Source organism: Salvia hispanica, chromosome 4 (assembly GCF_029641045.1).
Source record: "Salvia hispanica isolate PSC_SH4W2 chromosome 4, Shi_PSC_v1, whole genome shotgun sequence".
Taxonomy (NCBI): Eukaryota; Viridiplantae; Streptophyta; class Magnoliopsida; order Lamiales; family Lamiaceae; genus Salvia; species Salvia hispanica.
In genome coordinates this window covers 10789769-10809262 of record NC_142695.1, presented here as the reverse complement: position 1 = coordinate 10809262, position 19494 = coordinate 10789769, and the positions used below count along the sequence as shown (strand labels likewise).

The following is a 19494-nucleotide window of genomic DNA, read 5'->3' as shown; positions in this document are numbered from 1 at the left end:
AATAAAACATAAATAAACTAAATAAATATACGGAGAGAATATTAGCTCCCTTCCGGAATAAAATAGAATATCAGGTCCCTATCACTATCTCTCTCCCGGAGCGCGCCTCGCCATCTCTTGAGGCGGAGTGCTAATCCGTCGGAGAGTTGATCGGCGGCGAGGCGAGATGGAAGTAGCTTCCCCAGATATTAGGGCTAGAAGAGTCGGGGATTTGTCACGATAAAAGATAATCTTTACCAAAAAAAAATTAAAGATAAAAGAAAATGAACTTTAGTAATTTCATATTTTAACTGGATGGATATGGTTCTGATAAATTAACACACCTGTTTTGGGCTGATATAAGAAAATGAACTAATTTTTTTAGGCCGACGGGCCGAGATGGGCCTAGATCATGGGCCTTATAAATAATTTATGTAATCATGGGCAATATAAACAGTAGACAATCAAGATAAATCAAGATAACTTATGTAATCAAGGTTTTATCTAAGCTACCAAACACCCCCTAAGTATAAAACTCGTACCTCCAATTTAAACTTTATGGATCCACCATTGTGCACAAGCTGCTATTCTAATTAAACGAGAGAAAAGATGGATTCATTGATTATTCAAAGTGGACAAATTACATGAGGTATGCTATATATATGGTTCTTTTAGTTGCCGAAATGATGGCTTAACCCCCTTCTTGCATGAAGAGTGGGAACATTTCAAATCAGATTTTGGAGGCCCAAATTAAAGATAATAAATTAGTCAATCGTGTTTTTGTTTTTTTACTATATTTTACAATAATTCATAAAGAAGAAGAAGAACATGGTTATCTCACATTTCTCACCCGCATTGGTGAGAGAAGTCGTTTCCAATCAAAAAATTTCAGCATAATTTGTTTGATTTCAATTTATACTTGTGTCACAAAGAATGATAGTAGTATATAGAAACCAGAAACACAATGTGATACTGATATTAAACCCTCAACTCAACATAGAAGATGTTAGCTACATCGACTCCTGCTGTAATTAGGCCAACAAAAGAGATTTTGCTGGTGGAATGAGAGCAACACCCTCCCTCTCTGCGCTCTGGTATTTTCTGTAGATCCCCCGCAGATTCCCCTCCGCCAACGTCGAATGGTACGTCGCCACCAGCTTAGCACATTCCCTAAACATCAACCATCATTTTATCATTCAACTCTATCATAACCAATAAACACAAACAAAAAAAAAATGCAAATAAGGACTCACATCAGCTGCTCTTCCAAGAACCCTGTGTGCTGCCTAAGTGCCTCGTTCCAAGCCGGGGCCGTGTTCAAGCTGCATCGCGCCACATAGACTGCTGAGGCAGCAATCATTGAAGGGCTGTACCTTATTGCAGTGCTGTAGTTCATCATTGCAACCTCAGCCAACATATATACCATATTCTCCACCTACATTATTCATCAAATTATTTCAGTTAGCTTCATTCCCCAACATTGATGAATCAATCATCAAATCATATTTGCTCTCACACTCACTTTTGCATCACTCATGGATGCTTTGATGAACCGGACAAGGAACACGTATGGAGTGGGGACTGTCAAGCTCCACTCAAGCTGTCCGAGGATCATCTTCTCCATACATAAGATTTGAGCAGAGGAGTATGTTTTGTCCGAGATGAACACCAGCTCATTCACCTCGGGCGCCCATATCTCCTCGTATTTTGAGGCTATCAGCATTGCCCCTAATCCCACCAACTGCAGCTCCTTCCTTGCAGTGATCTTCGATGCAAGATATCGATCCACCAGGTTGATGGTGAGGTAGAGGGTCTCTTGAGACAGCTCAAATTTGTTATGGACTTGAACCAGCCAATCAACCAGGATCGCTCTCATCTTCGCACTGATCTCAGGCTGTGAATCCATGTAGTCGCGAGCCCTGCCCTCGTGCTGCAGGCCGTTCGTTCGTTGCATTATTAAACCACACAACACAATCAAATTGCATTTAAATCAGTATCAACATACAACATACCTCAGCTGATTTGTAGAATTGGTAAATTTCATCAATGTATTCAACTACTGCTAAATGATTATTGGCATCTGCAGCATCAATGTCCACTTTCTGCTCCTTTGGTTTATTAGCAGCCTGTCCACATCACATCACATAACCAATGTCATTCAACCAATTTCATCATTGAATTGAGACAAACACAAATTATTATTTATACCAACCTTGCTCCTAGCAGAGAGTGTTGATGTAAGAGTTGGAGCCCTCTTTTTCAAGGGCTTCTCTTTCTCCACAACTTGTTCAGAATCAGGGCTAATTACTGTAATCACCTCCGGCTTTGGCTTCGGTGCAGCTTTCTTGTGAGGCACAGCTTTCTTGATTGGCTGAGCTCCATCCACCACATTGGCATTCGCTGCCAAACACTATTAAAGAGAGAAGAGAAGCCACACACCACAATCAAGAAATGTTTGTTCAAAAAATCCAAGGCACATTTTGTAATTTCAAGAAATGAAACCTTGTTATTCTCAGCAGCTGTAGCCTGCGCCTTAGCCAGTAATTGGGCACAGAAACTCCTGAGAAACATCAAAAACACTATCAAATAATGGAAAAAAAACCAAATCTCTACACTAGATTATAAGTAATCTTTAATAATAATACCTGGTAACAGGTCGAGAAACCTGTGGAAGCGGCTTGCCATCGACGCCGCGAATAGTGACCATGTTTCCTATATCACCAAGAGCGCGGCGATTCTTCCTCTCCGCCACCATATTTTTCTGCTTGTTAGCAACCGGAACTGCTGCCTCCACTCCTATAATCAACAAAATTATACTTCAATCAATAACATTTGCAATAATCCCTAAATGCCTTAAACCACGTTGCAATCCCTAATTTGTGGAATACCTCTGTTCTGCTGTTGAATCACCTGTCTTGACGCCATTCTTGAACAAATGAAAACTCCCTTGGAGAAATCTGAAACCCTCTTCTGCTTCTTCTTCCTCCTATAGTCTCTCACTGTAGGGGCACCGCCAAGCGAAGAAGCGAACAGGGAATTCAGAAAGTGGGAGACAATGACGCCTCTTTTAAGATGAAGTAGGCGCTCGTACACACCCCAACGGTCTTATTTTGCAATTGAATTTATGGCCGTCGATGGAAAGTGGATCCAACGGTATTAATTTAATTCCTAAAATGTCGAATGCTGTAGCCGTTGCGACGCTGAAAAGTTACCGTTATGATACCGGTGTGGGTTTATCGGTAAATATTTCATCCAGCGCGCCATCCACTATGCTAGGCTGTGCCACGTCTAATTATACAATTTTAATTTCTTTCCATAATATTCTCCTACTTTTAAATAATTAATATATCATTATCTCTTAAATTTTTTGTATAATTATATTAATTATATGAATAAATTAGATTTATAAATAAGGAAATACTGATTTGGATTCAGCACTAGTTTTAATAAATAGAATTACGTAAATGCTACTTTATATTTCACTTTCGCACATAAATGGTACCTGGTCTTTATTTTGGTACCTATTAATCACATTTCTAGTACTACCTGATAAGATTTTAACCTAAAATGCCCTCTAAACAAACGCATTTTTCCATTTATGCCATGAAAGGTATTTTGGGCATAAACAAAACTAGTACTAAAGGTGTTATTATAAGTAACTTCTTTCATTCTCCTCACTCTTTATACTATTACTATTAATTAATAATATTATTATTTTAATATTATATATTAATAATTAATTTATTTTTTAATATCATTAAAATATAATAATTATATTTAATTATTATAATAATGTTATTGTTTGTAGTAGTAATTAATAAATAATTATATATAATTATTTAAATTTTGAATCATATAATATTATATCTATAATAATAACAATAATTATTATTATTATTATTATTATTATTTATATTAAACTAATCAATATAGTCTTAATAAAAAATTAAAACTGTGAATTGTATTGATAATGATATAAAGAGTTGAATAATTTTAGTTAGGTGTTTCAACCCTAAAATGAGTATAAAATACTCCCTCCGTCCCACTTTAGGAGTCCCGGTTGAGTTCGGCACGGGTTTTAAAATATGTAAATGAAAGTTGGTGAAAAAAGAATGTGAAATGTGGGTCCTACTTTTTTATATTAGTTTTATAATAAAATGTGAGTGAAAAAAACTTAGTGGAATGTGGAGCCTAATACCATTTATGAAATATTCCAACCGGGACTCCTAAAGTGGGACACCTAAAAATTGTAAACCGGGACTCCTAAAGTGGGACGGAGGGAGTAATTTAATAAAAAATATTCAGTTGATTTAATTACTTTAAATAATTAATTTAGTTAGGTGTTTTGTTCTTGATTTATATTATGAATACAATTAGATGTATGTATAAAACACTAAAAAGAAAGAAGATAAAAGAAAAAAGAGGAAACATAAACTAAGGAGAAAAAAGAAAGAAGAAAGGAAGATAAAATACTAAGAAAGAATAAAATGAAGAAAAAAGAAAGAAGAAGAAACTAAAGAAGAAAAAAAGAAATAAGAAAGGAAGAAAACAAATTACATATTTGGTTCTATTTAATTGAAATTTCCAAAAATATCCTCTATAATAAAAAAATCTCATATTTGGTAACCAGGGTTATTTTTGTCATGGGGTACCAAAAACGTTATAAAATAAAGATCAGGTACCATTCATGTACAAAAGTGAAAGATTAGGTATCATTTATGTAGTTCACTCTAATAAATAAAGGGAAAAGTATAAGAGAGAGAAAGAAAGGTAGTGAAAATAATGTTAGTGGAGAGTGTGGTCCGCATTATTATTATAATAATATAAGTGTTAATAGTAATAATATATGTTATAAATAAAGTGATATATAGGGGTAGTACGTTGTTTGAATTTGTCAAAATTAATTCAAACATTAAATCATATTACAAGCATTATTTGTTTGTAAATAAATGAGCTTTAATATTTTATAATTTTACTTTTGAATTTAACTGCTTGAGTTTACTAATTTTTCTTTAATATTAAATTTTTTTGATTAAAGCAAACGTATATTTGCCGGAAGTGCCAGCATGTCAAAAGGCAAGTGTATTAAAACGACGTCGTCTGAATAGAAGAAAGTAATTACTCCCTATATCCACGATTACAAGTTCGCATTTGGCATGACACGAGATGTACTCCCTCCGTCCAAACTAAGATAATATTTCTATTTTTTAATATTTCTATTTTTTGTAACTTTCCCTATCCAATTAAAACATCAAATCATTTTTTTTCTTCTATTGAATATTCAAATCTTTTTCTCTCTCCAATGACTACATTAACCAACATCTCCTAAAATTTCGTGCCGACTATGAAATGTATCATCTTAGTCAGGACGGAGGGAGTAATAGAACGTGGGTAAAAAAAAAAAGTGGAGTTCTACTTTTATAGTCCTAATAAACAGTAAATAGTAGTTAAAGTATAGAGAAAGTAAAGTAAGAGAGAGAAAAATATAGATTAGAGTCTCTTTTACATTATTTTCTTTCTTACTTTACTTTTTTTCTCCACCTTTACTATTTATTACTCCCTCCGTCTCATAAGAATATGGTAAAGTAAGAGAGAGAAAAATATAGATTAGAGTCTCTTATACATTATTTTCTTTCTTACTTTACTTTTTTTCCATCTTAACTATTTATTACAATCTCCGTCTCATAAGAATATGCACTTTGGGTTGAGTATGAGTTTTAATGTACAGTTGATAAATTAAGAGAGATATAGAAAGAAAAAGTAATTAAAGTATTGTTAGTGGTGAATGTGTCAACCTCAATAGAAGGAAAAAGAGTTTCCAAAATTGAAAAATGCATATTCTTATGGAACAGACTAAAATGAAAGAGTGTATATTTTTCTGGGACGGATGGAGGAAGTATCATTTTACAAAACGAGTGTGAAAAATAAATGTGTCATCTTCCAATACCAAAAGTAGTAAAAAAACAAATGAGATATTTATTAATAGACGAAAAAATGGCAAATGGGACGTTTATTGGAGAACGAAGGAATAGTTCATAAATACACTAATTTTATTAGTGGACGAATGAAAATAATAAAATGGGACGTTTATTAGTAGATGGAGGAAGTAGTTTTATGAATATTCTAGGAATCCGAAGTTCACTTTAATCAACATCTTCCATTGTTAATGAGTATTCAATTGTTATAAATTATGATTTCACTTGTAATTGTCTTTATATATATTTTTTTTTACAACTTAAACGGCTACAAATATTATCAACATAAGATATCAAATCATTGGTGTAAAAATTCGTTTTTGACAGCTCTTTACATAACATATGCAACACAAACAAGCCAAGCCCTAATGTGATTACAAACTATACACAAATATAATGAACAGATGAACACAAATGCAGATTAACAAACAGCTCATTGATTAGCCATGAAAAAAAATAGGTTATTACAACAAATGACTTAGGCAAACCTAAAAATCATGCCTAGAACAAATGCAACTACAAATCGAAGCCAAATATTAGACTTGCAAAACCACAACATATCATCACCACACACCCAAAAAAAACAGCACACTTGAAAAAACTACTATCATTAGTCGAACGCTAAGAAGAAGTCAGTCTTTACAGCAGAGCATCGTCGTCTGGACCAGCAAGAAACACCTGCCATTATGTAATCTACGTTTAGAAGGACATATTTGCAGAAGCAACGAGCATGGAGTAAAACACGATGATACTTACATTGCAGTCGAGAGCATATTTTCTGGCATAGGTTAGGGCTCCATTTCGTTCACGCTCTGAATCAAAAACAAGCACGAACGATTGCCCCTTGCGTGCTTGCCAGAAAAGGGATTTCGCAGCAGAGTTGCCGCCTCCTCTGAATCCACATAGCTGGAAATACATCATAGTTAGTTCTCTTATGCTTACGTTTTGCATGTTTTTGTTGAAAGAATTTCTCAAAACAGTATTGTGCATTTAATTTGGAACTGTAGATACAGAAGTAAAGAATAAAGATGAACGAAGATGGACGTGTTTGATGATAGTAGTAACTATTCTTTCCTAATACCTGCATAGATTTAGAGTAGGAATCCCTGGCCTTGGTGATCCATCCTCTGCTTAGCTTGATCCTTGTTTTCCCAATATGAAACAAATGCACCGAATGTGACGAATAGTTCCTTCCGTTCATTTGGGAGATAACTACCTGTAACATTGTAATTGTAAGGATCACACAACGCAATCAACTGGCATTTAGTCATTTATTTGCTTGTTCCAAACTGTAGAGAGGATGGATTGACATACATTGAAGTCGAGGCTTGGTTTCCGCGAAAGTGTATCTATATAAGCTCCCAAGTCTGAGGCTGTAAAGATAAAACAGAGAATATGACTCAAACCTGCTCACTCTACCAGAAAACAAACACGAGTTTCTGTACGTTCCAATTCAGTAATTAGGCCAGTGTTATATAAACTGATAATGTGATACTGAATTGTTTGAGGCTATTTAGAAGAGAAAGATTGTACTGTTAAGGTGTGTGAATCACACACACAAGTGGGACAACCAGACAAAAAATACGGGTCCAATTAAGTGAGACGGAGGGAGTATTTCTTATCATACATAACTGACTCCTTATAGTTCACCAACCTTGCTCAATAGCACCATCAGTTGTCAACGTGACCTTTAGGCCGTTTGATGCTATATCAGCTTGCAGAACTCGCCCTACATCAATTGGCTCGGGAGCATAAACACACTTGTTAGCACCTGGTACCAGAAAAGAAACCACCCTAGTAAGAAATCGGAGGAGCTGCACACAATCTTGTGACTTAGGAATCGTGTGGAATCTTGTGACAGTTACATATGCTAATTAGGAAACTATACCCAAAATAGGTTCCCTGCGGCTGCATTGAGATGACAATCGATACCACTGGATCAAGCATTTTGCAAGCTCTACTGCTTCATCTGAACAGGACTGAATCCTTAGAATAGAACCTAACTTCTCAGAGCCACTTATCTCATAAAGCCGGGGTGAATTATCCTCAGATTTCATGCTCATTTCCAGCTGTACAAGTTCGGGGATATAATTCAAAAAGTGCTGCTGATCAAAATGTTAGAACAGTGAGGTGGAAAAGCAGATAAGTAGCACACCTCGTTTTGCAGCTTAATTGAAACTGTGCACTTCTGTCTAATTTGAAGTCTTAGTTCCCGAAGTTCACTCTCCATATCCGCAACCTTCCGAATAACGACAACAATGGAGTTCAAGAAGTGTAAAGCTTACCACTATGAAAATGTACAAGACAAAAAAAATTTGCATGCACCTTTCTTGGTTGATGCATTAGTCTTATTCTTCTGGCCTCTTGAACCTCTTCAATTAGTTCCTCCAACTCCTTTACAGGTATTACCATATTATGCTTTTGTGGTGAAATTGAACGGAAAAAGTAACATGTCGAACACAGGGTCGATGTAAAATGGTAGATACAGATCAGGTGAAGTGAAGTTACCTGTTGCTTGCCTGAACTTTGATTTCTTTCTTGTTCCTCAAGGGCCTCTCCAATTCTTTGAACAACTGCCCTCGCGCTTTCTATTTCAGCACAGCCAAAAGATTTTTCTTGGTTGACCAATTTTTTAGCATCTTCAGAAGCCTGCAGAATAGAAGCAAATTAGTAAGATTTATTTGCATTTAGAAGAATACAAGGAGAGAAAGAGATAAGTAGCAAAACCTGCTTGAGAAAATTCACTAGCTTCTTCACTTCAAATTTCTCTTGAATAAGCTCTCCTTCTTTCTGAGTTAATTGAACTGCCAAAGCCTCCACCTGGGAAAGATATAAGGCAACATGCATTCAAAGGTAACTCAAACTTCTAAAGGCAAGCAAAAGAAAGGCATAACATAACTCCAGAAACTAACCATAGAGATGGCTTTTTCGACGTCTTCTTTGTTCTGACCAGCTAATCTTCCTTTCAAACATTCCAATGCATCCCTAAGCTTCTTCAAAAGCACGTGTCCATCCAAAGATGCAACCTCCTTAAGTTTGGCCTGGAATCAAGACCAACGTTGGTGCTATCATTTAGGGACATCATTTCTTAAAATTCCAAACAAGAAGAAAATGATATTGTTATAACATATTGTTTTATAAACAAAAATGAAACTTTACTGATTTCAAACTGCTACAACGATGCAAAATCGAGTGGTAGGTCTTAGAAAACAAACCTCCTCTGACATCTTCGCTGCTGCAGCCAAGTTCTTGTCGAATTTGCTTGCTAGGTCGCGGACAGATAAACGCCTGTGCTGTTCAGTTAGCTGGCTAATTTCCTGAACAACAACCTCCTTCAGCGGGGGACCTTTGCTGTCCTCTTTGATCTCCTCTAGAATTTCATTATTTGGCCCTAACTTGTATTTAGGGAACTGATTAGTCTGAAAGCTGACATCTGCTGATACCGTCCAAACTGCCTGGACCTCATCTCCAAAATCTGGACTAACCCTCGTCATAATTGCCTCAATTCTATCTCTGCAAGAGAAGCTATTCATGAGCAAAACATTAAGAAGTCCAACCAAGATCAGATCTTTACTTTTGAATCTGATACAAATGTAGTATAAAATCTACAAAAAAACTATGAAAACCACACATACTTGAAAATAAATTTAAGCCTTACAATGTAGCTTAATTTCAGTTGATGCATGCATTAATCAGCGTAACAATATTATTAAATAAATACTAGTACAACAAAACAAGCTTACACAATAAGGGAAGATTGAAATAAGAAAAGAATGCTGAATAATAAAAAAAAGTAAGGCTACAGGCAAACTGGGAAAGGGGAGATTTATTAGACCAGAACAAGAATTGAAGGAGAGAAACCTTATCATGATAGCAGTGAAAAGTAGGCCATGAACTGCAACTAAAAGAAATAGTAGAGGCTTTGAAATAGAGACAACAGGAGAGTCATACTCATAATAAATGCAGAAAAAAACAGAGTAAAGAATTAACATACACAGAGAGCTTACTTCTTCCAGCCAGAATATTCTATCTTCACACATCAATTTCATCTATTCACAAGTTTTCAGAAAATACTTTTAATGCAGATGTTGGTTGATTCCAATTATTCAACAAAAATAGCATTACACTTATTATTAGCAAAAAAACTATGAAATTAGCTAGAAAGAAATGGTGAACTTGCAATTTAAAGAGATCACAATTTAACAGTATTTTACAATCTTGCTTTCTGATTTCGATACTAGATAACACATACCAAAAAAAGGCCAAAATATTCACATTATCACAAAATTCACAACAAAAAGTTACCACATTTCCTGAAAATCAGAGCAAAAATCAGCATCAGAATATAAAAAAAATGAACTTGAAAGCTTTCTGATTCAGTACTAGAGGAATGAAGTTTAGAAAATGGTACTTACAGAAGAATATAAGACGAGAAGTGAGAGGAGAATCAGAAGAGGAAGAGATCGAACATGTTGGATGAAGTTTACAGTTGTGTTTCCTCAAGAACTCAATTTCTAAAGAACTGGACAGAAAAAAGGGGGTGGGGTGGGAAATATGATGTGAACAACTGAGTCGAAGAAGCATCAGAAAGAAATGGATGTCTCCTTTTTCAAAGCAAATTGAAAAGGAAAAGCTCCTCACCCCTGCCACACCTTTTTCACTCACTCCACTCTTAACTGCAGAAATTTAAAAAGTACAAGTGCTTAATCTCGTAACAGTTTCTCAAGCAATCACAAAATTAGAGATACTATTTCGTCAGATTTTTATGGAAGTAAATTAAATTGAGCAGTGACAAATGAAAATTGAGTTGAAAAGGGAAAGAGAATAGTGGAAGAAGCAGTTTGGGAGTGGCTGTATCAAGAAATTTCACATGTCGGACTTACCTGTAAAAAGAAAATGCTGTCTGAAAATGATGATTGTAGTTTTCAGTTAAAAGAATCAAGAGTAAAAATAAGGATTTATTCATCCAATACTCCCACGCGCTGTCCCCACTCGCTTTGATTTCGACTTTACAGCGTGCGTTGCGCAATTATCGATGGCGCGTGGGATACGCGCGAGTGGAATTGGGCAGGATATTTTTGGCGGGCCGCATTTTGCGGGTCGGGTCGATTGTCCTGGTTTTGAGCTTTTTCGGCTGACCTAACAGATGCCCCCTGCGGCACGTGACTGGGCACGTGAACCTCTCTCAGTATCCAATATTTCTTCTGTTTATTTTCTTCTGTTTATTTTCTTCCCTCGTTCCAATAGCATGGATGCGTTTCTTTTTTAATGTAATTTAAGAAAAGTTATATTAAGTGAAATGAAAAAGGTAGAGAAATAAAGATAGAAAGTAAATTAAATAACAAAAAATATGTTGACTTTTACTAAAAAGAAAAATGACTCTACTACTATGGAATATATGAAAATGGCAAAATGACTCAACTACTATGGAACGAAGGGAATGATAGTTAAACTTTTTGTTAAATCATTTTAATTTTTAGCAAAAAAAATATTTTCTTATATTTTATTTTATTTTTTCTTCTTTATTACTTTATATTCTTTACAACGTTATTCTATCTCTATAGGACCTTCTAAATACTTACTATTTCCTAATTTTCATACTAATTTTTAGAATACTAATTTTTTTATAAAATGATAAAAAAAAGTGAATTTTAAATTTAGTCCCTTTAAAATGCACTTTATACATTTTATATTCCTGAATTAAGAAAAAATATCATTACAACTCTATGCATTTGAAAAAATTGATGTCAATTCAGTTCATCGAATGATATTATATAAAATTGTATTTAATCACATTTACACAATACTGAAATATTGAATTTCAATCGAATGATATTATATAAAATTGTACTTAAATCACATTATAGTCATATAGGGAGATATTTATTGAGGAGCACATTATATAATTTTGATATTTTAAAGTACGAAAATTTAATTGTCATATACTACCTCCGTCAGCGAATAAAAGTCCCGTTTTTCTATTTTAGTCCATCCGCAAATAAGAGTCCCGGTTCACTTTTATCATAAATGATAATAGAGTCTCACCTTCCACTAACTCATTCCACTCACATTTCATTTAAAACTAATATATACAAGTGAGAACCATATTCCACTAACTTTTTTCTACTCATTTTTCTTAACATTTCTTTAAACGCGTGTCGCTCATAAATGAGACTTCTAATGGCGGACAGATGGAGTAGATCACGTGAAAAAAGGAACAGAGAGTGAAAAGAGCGGATATGACTAGAGGAGAGAATGGGAGAAAAAAAAAAGTCTTTTATGCCATTTTTAGAATTTAAAGGTAAATTTTGAAATTAAGGAATTTAAAGGATTTTTTTTATTCAGAGACTTGTGATGATATTTTTCTTAATTCAATAACTTAAAAATACAAATTATATTTTTCAAGGATCAAATTTGATGTTGACTCATGAAAAAGTTGCCAATTACATTTGGGCACAATCTTAAGAAATCTAATACTGTAGCTTGTATAAAGAAAGAGTCTTCTTTATTTTTTTTATTATATAAAGTAATTATAAATAAATTATGATACTATAGAGTAATACTAAAATTTTTAATGAACAAACAAATTAGAGAAATATGCATATTTTTATTGAATGAAAAAATACACTTATTTCTATGGAACTTATTTGGATCAAATACTCTCAATTTGTGAGGGGTTGTATAACTTTTTGTTTGGAAATAGTTCCACTGACCCATGGTCCAAAAATATTACTATATGACATAAAAGTATTTTATTTGACGTGGAGTAATTAATGCCAGGGTGGTTGATAGTATTAGACAAAATTATACAGTAAGAAAGGGATTTTTTTTCAAAGAAAATAGAAAGAAATGGAGATTTGATACCAAATTAAAGACGTATGCTAAGAGAATAACTGGTATCTTCTCACAATCAAATTAGGTACTCCATCAAACAAGAATAACATAGTTTGAAACTATAATTTAAAAGAAAAGGAAAAAAAAAATGTTTCCCCCTTCTCACCCCTTGGGATCACAAATTAAGTAGGTACGATGGATGGATTTGCAATAAAAATAGTTATAAATTTGAATATGATTAGTACTAACTTATAGGTTGTAGTGTGTATTATTTGTGATTTGCATGATGTTTAAGCGATGAAGTTTATAAATTAAAATGAAAAATTGCAGTCCAAATATGTCATCTTTACAATTAACTAATGCATGAAAGCACTCTTAATTAATAGCCATAATTGGTTTGCCACAATGATATTTTTTAATGACAAGTCTTATTAATTAAATCAAGCTGGAGACAACCACTTTTTGTGGCTTTGGGTCCTATCTTACAATCATTAATCTTCATTAAAAAGGTTTTAGTGCTTCTAAATGAAAAGTCATTTTGGTCTCGCAAAATATTAATCATCCACCTCCTCAATGTATACGAATGAATACATATCTATGAATCAAGGGATGCATTCAAGTGTTAATAAGACTTGGTACATTTTAAACGAAATAGATATGAAGTAACTTTAAATCTTCGAGCCAACTATCTGATTATTCGATGCGCTTACAAATCATCACATGAAATAGTCAGTGGATTAAATCAATTGTCTTACCCTTCTAGATGATTACAAATTAGCAAAGAAAATAATTACTTACAAATCAGCATATGAAACAGTCATTAGGTTAGATCAATTGCTTATCCTTTTAGGTGCTTAGAAAACAACACAGAATCATTGGGTATACCGGGAGGATACACTTGTTCTAACTTCCAAATACTTTATCTGTCCCTTAAAAATAGAAACTCGTTCCTTTTTAGTCTTGTCCCCTAAAAATAAAAACTTTATATTTAAGGAAATATCTTTCTCTCTAATTAAGGTGAAATCTATTTTTCACTAACACACTAGTCTTTCTACCTCTCTGTTTTTTTTTCAATTTTGCATTAAAACTCGTGCCGTTTCAAAAATTCTTATTTTTAGGAGACAGGGAGAGGAGGAGTATCCGAGTATATAAATAACTATGTGTGTTTGTGAGCGCACGAATAGTGAACATTCTTAATAGAATTACACTCTTTTTCAAGTGAATCATATACATTGCATAGAAAAGGATACTCTATTAATTATTGACCTAAATTTAGGATCCAACCAAACCACCATTAGGTGCTTATATTTATTTATAGTACTATATTTTAACAAATTTTCTCTGAGAGTATCATGAAGTCTACCTAATGGCCAAATAAAGGAATGTGATGCGATGTTTCTAATGATGATTGAAGGATAAACTTTCGCTAATGAACAAAGCTTTCCTAAAACTTTAGATATTGTTTACAACAAATGTGGGGCTGCTAACACTTGATTGAAAAAATTATTAATTAGAGTGTAAGTTGGATATATATGAATAGTACTCCATAAATAATTGTACCACGTAAATTGGAGTATCTATATAATTATTTCCTCGATATATAATTTGTTATGTTATACTATCAAATTTCGCAGCACATAATATAGACTATTGCAGTACTTACAGAGCAAATTTTAATGGTTTAAATGATTAGTTGAAAATGAATTTGATGATATGACGTTGGAATCTTTAGGTGAATGAGAAATGTTAACATCAAGTTTGTTATTGATTAATTGCTGTTGCGTTAAGAAAATACATAGGTCAGTATTAAGAGCAATGATTTAAACTGATTTTGAAATCACTAAAAAAACAAAACACAAAAATCAATCTAATCCATTTCTAAATTAAGAGGTATTCTAAAATACGCTTTACGTAAATTTATTTTATCTCTTATTATAATTTTGACAACTGACGGGTGGTACAAAAGTGGAATCTTATCTTATAATATAAAAACAACAATTTAGTGGATTATGGAATTAATACCTTTCCATCTTGGTTAATAAATGAGAAGTTCGTATACTTTTCTTGAACTGAATGTTTCACTTTAAATATTGAAGATAGATTTGAGTTTATACTAATGAAGGGTCCGTTCTTGCGCAATTTCCTTATAAAGTTAAAAACAGTGAGAACTATCAACTAATATGCTAACATTAGATCTAAATGTATCGAGCTATTGATTTATGGGTACAATTAGTTGTATTGATATAGCGATTGGTTAAATAAAATACCCCGTCAATTACTAGTACTATAATTGAATTAAATCGTATTCTTTTTTCCGCCATCTTTATTATATTTGAGTCATTTTCCTTTTAATAAAAAACAACCAAGTACAGTATAATTAAATTTATATATTATACTATATAAAATATTAAATAATTTATCTATTTTATATGAATAATATAACAAAATATGAAGGCAAAGAATTAATGTGCCATATGAAAAATAAGCAAATAATAATAATAATAACAATAATATTCAATGGGTGAACAAAACCAATATGAATCCAATCCGAATTTATCGTGTAATCTGGTCGATTAATAATGATATGAACACTATAAGGTTTTAACACTAATATTAATTTCGTATGTGTTCATAAAAATTGTCAACTCCACAAGTAAGGAGATAAATGATGGGTTTGGATCTCCTACTGTGGCTGATTGTACAACAGGAGATGTTATTTATTTCTCACATTCATAATATTTTATTAACAAATTAATATTTATTTTATGATTAAATTATTATGCTATGAAAAATACCTGCTGCGCAATTAGCCAGAAAGGAGGATCCAAACCCTATTAATGATTGGATCTTCTACATAGAAAATTTAGAATGGGTTTACGTGCATGGATTAATATATAAGGATTCTTATTTGAACAATACCCATTTGTGATGCTCATTTTTTACTTTTCTAGCACTTTTATTGCAATTTGCAAACTTTAAGAAATAATAATAACACGACGGAAATAACTCACACAAAAAAGGTCTACTCGAACGTGATACACAATTATATTGCATAAAGAAACTAAAATATCAGAATTGGAATCGTCTAATTTCCTCGTAAATCCTTAAAGAATTAAGTTTGTGAGAATTATTTCCAAATCAATCACTTCAAAAATAATTCTCTCATACTAGTATTTAGTAATCATTATGTATTTCCTTTGTTACAGCCAATGACTCACTTTCATTTTTTCATTCGTCTCAATTAAGATAATTCCTTACTTATTTTAAAAATAGTAAAAATATTTAAATATTTTCTCTCCTTTACTTTTTTTCATCTTTTTTACAGTATTTCTTAAGAATGAACTTCAAAATTAGTCTCTGAAAAATTAAAATTCACTTTTTAAACACCTAATAACATTTTCTCTTTTTCTTTAAACTTTTTAAAATAAGATTATATAAAACTTTATACCGCCCAAGAAATAATCACGACAGAAAGGAAATACACCTTTATTTAAGAAACGTTACTTTTTTTTACATATCCATTGAGAGAGTTTGGAGAAAAAAATAAAGTACTACTAGTACTAATATTAAGGCTGGGCGTCAATGAAGAGGATGAGGGCCCATGTATACTTTCTTGACCCATGCCCATACAACTCATCTAGATAGACCAGTTTCAAAATTTAAATAGTTGTATATTTAGTTACACTTTAATTATAACCTATAAATTCTTGAAAACGTTGAAGATATCACGTGGGTAGGGCCCAAATAAAAAGGTTATGTTTAGTGGGCCCGGGTTGAACCGTTAATTTGGTTGGGTGGATCCGGATTTTAATTCGTTACCACCGATGTTAAAATATTCCACTACCCAACGATGGAGACCATTTACCATCTATTCATATTAGATATTTAAATAAAATTAAACTATAACAAATATAAAAATCACGAATAGTGCTATCCAATTTGGAATTAATTTGTTTAACTTATTTAATCCTTACCTAACTTATTTTAATCCTCATCAATTGTGTTGTGTCCAATTTCCACACTTATTAAATCATATGGTATAATTGGTATTCACATGGTTAACTGCCACCCTAATTTATTTCCTTTTAATTGAAAAAAAATTAAGTATTACGTAACAGCTAAGTCTAAGGTCTAAAAAGTCTTGCCTTTTGCATATGATCATTGTCACGAGAATTACAAAAGATAAATTTTTAAAACTATATATTGGTCTCATATTGCATGTCATGATTTAGTATAACATTATAGCAAGCGTGATGCACGAAAAAGAATAATAATATGAAACGTAAATTGCATCATGTGACTGCGATACGGTCTACTGACTATTATTGCATATTGAATTAGATTGGATTAGATTGGTTTCCTAGTTTTTATTTTTTTTATATATCTATGTTGTTTTTTTATGCACAAGTGTCTTAATCGCAATAATTCGAATATGAGCAACTGTGAATGAGCTGAATGAAATAGAAATTAAACAGCCCCCCCCCCCCTTTTACACGCACGTACAAAAGTCTACAAAATATAATTTATAATTATGAAATATGGGAAATAAAATTATAAAGGTTAATTTATCAAATAGTTAACTATTTAATGGTTCATATATTTGTGTAGCATGAAACTTATAATACTTCTTCCGTCCTATTATAAATGACAATTATTTTTTGGCATGAAATTTTATATAGCGTTGTTTTGTGAGTTAATGAGAAGAATAAAAAAGAAAAATAAAAAAATAAAAATAATATTATTTTTATTTTAGAATATTTTTATTTTTAATAGGATAATTTGAAAATTAAAATATTTTATTTTTAATGGAATAGACTATTTATTTGCCTTAAACGAGTATATAAAGAATCTGTAGATTTATTTGTTTAGTCTATGAATTGGAGGAAGCAATTTGTTTTGTCCACTTGTGAGCATATAAAAGACGAGGACAATTAGAAAAGGATGAGGAGGCAGCCAGACAAGCTATGATTACATTCCTCCACACCCAACTTAAAATAAGAAAAAAGTGCCATATATTCATGAAACTGTAATACAGTAAGTGATTTATGTAAAGAAAAATAAACAGTCTTCATTCGATCGGCTTTGTAAAGTTTCTATTAATCTCCCCATATTTTGTTCGATCATACTGAATTGACTTTTCTAAAATGCCTATTGCTACTTTATTGTTACGGAATAATCTGAATATTATAATGGTGGTAGGTTCAATTCCACTATAAGTTATTAAGCCACAAGAATTCTGTTAAAACACTTTTGATAGGACAACATTATTTTACTTCTTGTTTTTCCATGTTACTAGATTAATCTTTTGGTAAAGATAAACTATACGTGCTTGTTTAGTAGATTAGATAAAGCAAATATATATTAGTTACATGTGCTTATTTAACTATTTAGTGGAGTAGATAAGGTGAGATCTATACTGGGCACTTAGACCATCTCCAACCATTACACTAAACTCAAACCTATTTTAGTGTAAATATTATACTAAATATTGATTTTACTCCAACCATTTACATTAAATTTAAACCAAAAAGAATATTCTCCACTCACTTACTTTTTATATTTTTGCAATCATATCTATATATTTTATCTAAATTGCACACTAACCCCATAGCAATTTGTCAATAACTTTGATTAAATTAAATTATACTATTAAATAACATAATAAGACTTATTAATTAATATGACTATATATAAAATTTATTATTTATTACATAAATATAATATAATTAAAAAATGTGTAATTTTAATTATTAATCTTTCTATTTTTTTTTCATATTTAGCTTATTAATATAACTTTTAAGTTTATTGTATCTTCTTAATCTTATTTTATTTAGGTCACGTTTCTTTTTATGCATATTTTTATTTTGATTAGGTTGTGTCTTTATATTTTTATATTTTTAATCATATTTTAGATTTTTAGTCTTTGCTTTTGAATTAATTTTATAAAAAAAACGTGTATAAAGAAATGGGCCAGCCCACTAATCAATAATTAAATAACATTAATAGAATTATATAGGTTTTTATTTGTTATCTTCTTCTCCAACCTGCTGTCTGCGTGTTTTACTGAAATACTGAAAGTTTTTTTCCATTCCTTTTCTTCTTGCATTTTCATTTCTCTACCTTCCCTTGTTCATTTCATAAATATAAAATGATTTGGACTTGAATGCAATAAATTAAAATCTAAAAGGTTTTTTGGTATAGTTTTAGTGTAAACCTAAAGATAGGTATTTTTTCATCAAAAATCTATAATTGGATTGGTTTTGCAGTACTGTTGGAGGTATTTTCCTATTGCATTTTAAGTTTTGCAGTACTGTTGGAGACGCTCGTAAAGCCCATTTTTATCTTTAAGGTACATCTTACTCTAATTATCTAATTATCATGTGTTATCTTAATATATCTACCAAATAGGTAAACTTTAGGTAAGGTCTAGAAACATGTCATATAATCTATCCTAATCTAAAGTGCAAGTTTGGTAAAAAGACCTTAATACCCTTTTTGGAGGGAAAATGAAAAGATGGGGTATCTTCTATCCAAAAATAACTTTTTAAGGCAAAAATAATTGGACAAATAATAGCCCAATAAAATGCTAACTTCTTTAAGAAGTTTTAAAACACATTAATAGTGCACTACCATTAATTTTTATTTATAATTAAGTTCTTAAATTTATATATTAATTAGCCTTATATTTGAGTTAAATTGGAATTGT

At 31.9% G+C, this 19494-nt stretch overlaps 2 protein-coding genes across 4 annotated transcripts; both read right to left on the bottom strand.

Annotated features, from left to right (window-relative positions):
- Positions 1-850: 850 nt before the first annotated feature.
- On the bottom strand, positions 851-3036 carry LOC125193054 (G2/mitotic-specific cyclin-2-like). Its single transcript, XM_048090759.2, has 8 exons — positions 2868-3036; positions 2625-2775; positions 2482-2539; positions 2192-2389; positions 1992-2105; positions 1502-1909; positions 1233-1414; positions 851-1149 (listed from the first exon to the last, which is right to left on the bottom strand). The coding sequence occupies exons 1-8, from the start codon at positions 2902-2904 to the stop codon at positions 1011-1013; spliced, it is 1287 nt and encodes a 428-aa protein (XP_047946716.1). The 5' UTR covers positions 2905-3036; the 3' UTR covers positions 851-1010.
- A 3339-nt stretch (positions 3037-6375) lies between these two features.
- LOC125191649 (stomatal closure-related actin-binding protein 1) lies at positions 6376-10630 on the bottom strand. 3 transcript variants are annotated; one of them, XM_048089045.2, is made up of 13 exons: positions 10370-10630; positions 9170-9467; positions 8867-8995; positions 8682-8774; positions 8463-8603; positions 8280-8348; positions 8110-8193; positions 7843-8023; positions 7609-7725; positions 7269-7327; positions 7036-7170; positions 6711-6860; positions 6376-6632 (listed from the first exon to the last, which is right to left on the bottom strand). In XM_048089045.2, the coding sequence occupies exons 2-13, from the start codon at positions 9446-9448 to the stop codon at positions 6594-6596; spliced, it is 1476 nt and encodes a 491-aa protein (XP_047945002.1). In that variant the 5' UTR covers positions 9449-9467; positions 10370-10630; the 3' UTR covers positions 6376-6593. The 3 variants fall into 3 exon arrangements, with proteins under 3 accessions (XP_047945002.1, XP_088913921.1, XP_088913920.1); XM_089057795.1 differs by lacking the exon at positions 10370-10630 and adding an exon at positions 10260-10269; XM_089057794.1 differs by lacking the exon at positions 10370-10630 and adding an exon at positions 9698-9806.
- Between the last annotated feature and the right edge of the window lie 8864 nt (positions 10631-19494).